At 37.9% G+C, this 6291-nt stretch overlaps 1 protein-coding gene across 1 annotated transcript in view; it reads right to left on the bottom strand.

The window, feature by feature from the left end:
* Window positions 1-6017, bottom strand: part of LOC105457295 (ankyrin-3-like) — a 45710-nt gene extending 39693 nt beyond the window's left edge. Inside the window, 6 exon segments of the mRNA XM_011701895.1 lie at window positions 4333-4530; window positions 4605-4802; window positions 4877-5074; window positions 5148-5345; window positions 5418-5615; window positions 5708-6017. Coding sequence (XP_011700197.1) covers window positions 4333-4530; window positions 4605-4802; window positions 4877-5074; window positions 5148-5345; window positions 5418-5615; window positions 5708-5835 — 1118 coding nt within the window. The 5' untranslated portion in view covers window positions 5836-6017.
* Window positions 6018-6291: the final 274 nt, after the last annotated feature.

The raw sequence follows: 6291 nt of genomic DNA on the forward strand, positions 1-6291 counted from the left end.
TGGAAATTGTAAGATTCACGCTTAAATATTATTAAAATACTAAGATCCGCTTCAGACCGCATTATGCATTTTTCTCGTATTGTTAATTTTAAATATTTTACCTAATCAAATATCCTTTCAGCCACTAAATATAGGTGACATCGTTATACATATATTATCTAAGTTATACAGGGTGAGTCATTTAAATCTCAAATCTCAAATATTTCACTTGTTTTCATGATATGAAAAAATGTTTTAGACGAAAGTGAAATGGTTTCGAGGGAAACATATTTCAGTCATGTTGCTTTTTTCTAAATAAAGGCGCCAAAAAGATATAAAGATCACCTCCACTTTTTTAAATGGAATTATATAATTTTTATTACATAATATGATTCCTCTAATTATTCTGCATATAAAAGTAAAGCACATAAAAGTAAAATTATCAAAAAATTAATACTTTACGAGATATTTTATACTTTAGGATAAACCCGGTATATTCGCCGCGCGAGGATTTACGCCACAGAAGTCAGAAAAAATATAAGAAGTGAAACTAATTTTCTCGCAACCACTCTGTTACATGCCTTTATGTTATATTAGTATTGTGTTGTAATTTCAGTTTTTTACTGTTAATATTTATAAAATTATTGTATATTAAATCGATTTATCACTGTAATAAGTAGCGCAATTATAAGTTATAATCTACATAAAATGATTATTGTAGGAAATGTAAAAGGCTTCGTGATTATTTTGTGGTATATGTATAAGTGTAGAGGATTAGTAAAGGATAGAGTATAGCAAAATACAAGTGCTTAGCTCTTGTATTCTTTATTTAGTTTATTTTCTCGTATATCCCATCTGTTTGGGATATATGGCATTTTTAGCACGTGGGATTTATGCCGTAACACAGACGCTCTATTATTTATTTATAAATATAAAAGCAAATAATAATACGTGATAATACGCCCTTTACAATACATTAATCATAACATTCATGTATGTATATACTTATGTATGTATTTATTTATAATCTGTAATAATACATTCTTTATTTATTTATTAATCAGTAAATGCAAATTACGTTGTTAATTCATGTGTTATTTACTATTATTATTTAGATTATTTGTATAGTTTTCGAATCATTTATCCCACTTATGAGTAGCCGTATAACCCACCCCTATTTTTATAAGGCAAAAATGCAAGAGTTAAAAAAAATTTCTTTTTAATATAAAAAATAAATAATTTTGATTTTTAATATTTTTTTTATAATAGTAAACAGTATAAAATTTTTACTGACATAGTTCATTTAAACTAAATAAATAATATCTGATAAATTAAGTTTCTAATAGGTGCGGCGTATACACCGGGTTTACTCTATCATGCCATATATCGATATGAAATATCTTGTAAACTATTGATTTCTTGATAATTGTACATCAATACTTTTATGCACAGAATACTGAGACAAATCGATTGGTATAAAGAAAACACACAGTTGCTTTTTAAAGAAAATATGTAGTTAAATATTACAAATTGCACATTTTTTACATTTACTCCGGTTTACATCCATTCCATTGGTATGCCAATAATGTAATCAGTAATTTGTGATGTAACTTTACATATTCTCAAAACCTAAGCTTGAATACTATTATACCTAATCGATCGTGTTAACGCATATCTTTAAATCGACATAACAATCTTTTCATCCACCCGAGCAGTACGCCAATGATATATTCCATTAATTTATATAAAAATGTGATTGTTTATTAAATGGCAACACAAATACTGTAATACCCGAGCCTGTGTCCTAAGAGCTCACTTTGCGCCGCTTCCTTCCATCCACTTTAGAGGTATGCCAATTATATTACGTCGAGTTTTTTTTCTTTTTTCAGAGATTCGTACAATTGTCATACTGAATACTGCAATGTTTTTTCGTTTCACAAATAATTATTTAAAAAATTGTTCTTAACAAGTACATCCACTGTACACGTATGCCAATTAGTTTCCTGTTGTCTCTAACACTGGAATAGTAAAGTAATATGGGTCTCCAACTGAATACTATGATGCCCACAAAACCTGCGATGAGCCCCCGGACTATATCACCGATATTTATTTGCCAGACACGCTATACACACGCGGATCGCATGATAATCAACGTTCCGGTGCGATTGTTGATCTGCGGATAATTTAATATAATTTGATCTTCTTTGTGATCATCTTGCGGCATATGTGACAGGTGTTCAGTTGTTCGGCGCAGTGTTCACATGCGCAGTGCCCGCATAGAAAGGCAACGTTACGACGACGTCCCACACAGACGTTGCACATATTCGCCTCGTCAAAATCCGGGATTTTAGTCATTAAATAACGTAACATCTGGAGCTTAAGTGGTTCCAGATCGTTGTCCTTCTCCCTGATATCTTCCTTCCGTTTGCTCTCCGACGATACGTCCTTCGATTTATCCGGATTGGAGACCTCATCTGTCGCCAGCTGACCGTCTAGAAAAATGTGCAAAAATAATGTAAAACATTCGCTTACAATCTCTACGGGATTTTTCACAGCTATAATTTGTTACGCTCAATATCTCTCTGGTGCAACAAACGTTTAATTCGCTAAAATTCCATGCTCAATTTAGATCATTTACACAAGATCGATAAAATCACGTACCTTGAATCGTTTGCGTGTTGACAAGATGGCTGCAACCAACGAATGTAATACTACTGCTGGGATCATTTCGGTTCTCCTGCTTTGTGTTCGCTATGATTGCCGAGCAATCCTCATGACTTATTAACACGTCGCCAGAATTGGCTATATTCTTATTTGCGCCGCGCAATCCGTCTGTCTGTGACATATTATCTATCCGATGTTCTACGTAACCCGCAGTCAATAAAATCTCCTTTAATCTGCGAATTACATTTTACATTTATTAATAAAATTTTTAATTGTCAGAATCATTTGAGTAATTCCGGAAGCGTTGCAAAATCAGTTTTCAAAACGTAAAACAATTCAACTTCATGTTTCAAGCAAATTTACATTTCGAAGATTAGACTTGCGGAAAATTTAGAACAGTCGTATCCTGGTCTTACTCTAATTGCGTGCTGTAACTTTGGCATTTGTAAAATTCTAGAAAATAGGCGAACACAGCGACCTGTTGCTTGTTTTCCAAAAGATCAAACGGTGTCGTGTTCTTGTTGTTTCTGACTTGCATAAGAAGTTTGCAGCTTTTATCCGCGCTTATTAAGAAACAAACTAATGCTAATTCAGTCTGTGCGCTTTGCCTCGCCAGGTTCTGCCAAATCTGTCCGAAAGAAGAAATTGTTTATTTAAAAAGATTGATAAATTAACCTTTTCTTTTCCATTTCTTTTCAAATTTTTAAGCCTTAATATATAAAACATATACATATTTATATGTACGTGTATATAAGATTGATTCACATAACACTCTCATTGTTAGGCACATACAGCATGTATAAGTGGTGAATCTCGGCTACTTTCGGGTGTAGGCACTACAATCTGTTGATTCGGGCTCTTGACAGTGCAGCACGCGATATGCAGCACAGTGTTACCGTCCTCGTCCATGCTGCTGACGTCCGCATTATAATGCACCAACAGTTCGACGAGCGGCCAGTATCTCTGCGAAGTCGCTAAATGCAACGGCGTTTGCCCTTGATTATTGCGCAAATCGACTGTAGCGCGGCCGCCATTCTGCGAGAGGAGGATGGCCGCTACTTCCCTGTGTCCGTTCAATGCCGCTAAATGCAACGCTGCGGTTCCATCATCCATTTTTACATCCACCAAGTGACGCGAGAGTGTAACGAGCCTCTTCATTGCACTAATTCATATATTCACGTAGTTAAATTAGAATGATTGGGTTAATTTTAATCATAGCCAAGCTATTGCTACGCAGATGTTAACGTATTAAGTTGTTATGCGACTATACTTAATCGTGTCTGCCTTATACATATACACGTACTGAGCGTTGCCCTCGAATGCGGCCTGATGCAGGATGTTAAAGCCTAGTTTGCTCCTCAGCGTGAAGTCGACCCTCTCGCATTCGCATAATGCGTCGATTATGTCCTGCGCGTTTTCCGTAATCGCGTCGTGCAGTGCTGTGATGCCATGCAAATCTTGGAGATTGACGTCGCAATCATAACGTAACAGTACTCTCACGCATTGTACGTGATGCTTATTAACTGCCACATGCAGAGCACTACATTTGTTGTTATTGACGGCATCGATGGCTGTGCCTCGCGATAACAGTAGATTCGTTATCTCCGACCGATTGCTGTTTAATTAAACGAGAGGTTACCGATGTTACTTTGACGTTACGGCAGATCCAAGAAACGACTTTTAACGTACTCGTATGCCGCGTAATGCAAGGGTGTGTCTCCGTTCTCATCGACTAAATGTAAAGAAGCACCAGCGTCCAGAAGAAAGGTGCAGACCTCGCGATGACCGTTCTTCGCGGCCACATGCAGAGCACTACATTTGTTGTTATTGACGGCATCGATGGCTGTGCCTCGCGATAACAATAAATCCATTATCTCTGACTGATTGCTGTTTAATGAAACAAGAGGTTACCGATGTTACTTTGACGTTACAGCAGATCCAGGAACCGACTTCCAACGTACTCGTATGCCGCGTAATGCAAGGGTGTGTCTCCATTCACATCGACTAAATGCAAAGAAGCGCCAGCATCCAGAAGGAAGGTGCAGACCTTGCGATGACCGTTCGCCACTGCCACGTGCAGAGCACTACATTTGTGGTTATTGACGGCATCAATGGCTGTGCCTCGCGACAACAGTAGATTCATTATCTCCGGCTGATTCCTGTTTAATTAAACGAGAGATTACCGATGTTACTTTGACGTTACGGCAGATCCAAGAAACGACTTTTAACGTACTCGTATGCCGCGTAATGCAAGGGTGTGTCTCCGTTCTCATCGACGAAATGCAAAGAAGCACCAGCGTTCAGAAGGAAAATGCAGACCTCGCGATGACCATTCTTTGCGGCCTCATGCAGAGAACTACGTCCGTAATTGTTAACGGCATCGACGGAGATGCCTCGCGATAATAGTAGATCCGTTATCTTCGGCTGATTGCTGTTTAAACAAAAGAAAGGATACCGATGTTAGTTTGACGTTACGGCAGATTTAGCAACAACTTTCAACATACCCGTATGACGCGTAATGCAAGGGTGTGTTTCCTTGTAAGTCGATCATATGCAAAAAAGCACCAGCTTCTAGAAGGAAGGTGCAGACCTCGCGATGACCTTTCCTCGTAGCCATATGCAGGGAACTGCGTCTGTCATTATTGACGGCATTGATGGATGCGCCTCGCGATAATAATAGATCCACTATTTCCGGCTGATTACTGTTTAAACAAAATAAAGGATACCGATGTTAGTTTAACGTACAGCAGATCCAGCAACGACTTCCAACTTACCAGAGCGCCGCGAAATGCAAGGGTGTGTCTCCGTTCTTATCAGTCATCCGCAAAGAGGCACCAGCGTTCAAAAGGATGGTGCAGATCTCACGCTGACCTTTTTGAACGGCCACATGTAAAGCACTACATCTGTCATTGTTAGCGGCATTGACAGATGCGCCTCGCGATAACAGTAGATCCATTATCTCTGGCTGATTGCTGTTTAATGAAACGTGAAGTTACCATTGTTAGTTGATTGCTATTTAATTTTTTTGACTTTACGACAGATCCAGCAACGACTTTCAACTTACCCAAATACCGCATAATGCAAGGGCGTGTTTTCCTTCTCGTCGACCACATGCAAAGAAGCACCAGCGTCCAAAACGAGAGTACAGAGCTCGCGCTGACCTTGCTTTGCGGCCACATGCAGACACGTCATTTTGCCGAGGATGCTTGCGTCCACATTTTTAGGATAGTTTTTCAGGAATTCTTGTACAGTATCTGGTGCGCCTCTAATTATTGCATCCGTCAACAGTTTTGCCACTTCGACTACATTGCAATGACAAATTGAAAGACAAATTGAAAAACAGTCTCTTGTTTTAGATGCAGCAATATTGGTAAAATTAATTTTCTTTTTGTAAAATAAATATAATATTTGTGGCTTGTATTAAGAATACGTAAAAAAATAAATTATAAACAGTCAAGAATAATTTATTAAGGATTGTTAAAGAGTTATTTATTCAATGTGCGTGTACAAAACTAAGCGACTACCCAGTGAGAAGGCTGATGTCGACTCGACGTCGTTTTGACGTCGATGTCATCGAAAACTCATCGAATCGAAATTGACATCGAAAATCAGGCCATTTCGATCAAATTGTTTTGACATCAAAAAATA

Source organism: Wasmannia auropunctata, unplaced genomic scaffold (genome assembly GCF_000956235.1).
Source record: "Wasmannia auropunctata unplaced genomic scaffold, wasmannia.A_1.0 LD336103.1, whole genome shotgun sequence".
Taxonomy (NCBI): domain Eukaryota; kingdom Metazoa; phylum Arthropoda; class Insecta; order Hymenoptera; family Formicidae; genus Wasmannia; species Wasmannia auropunctata.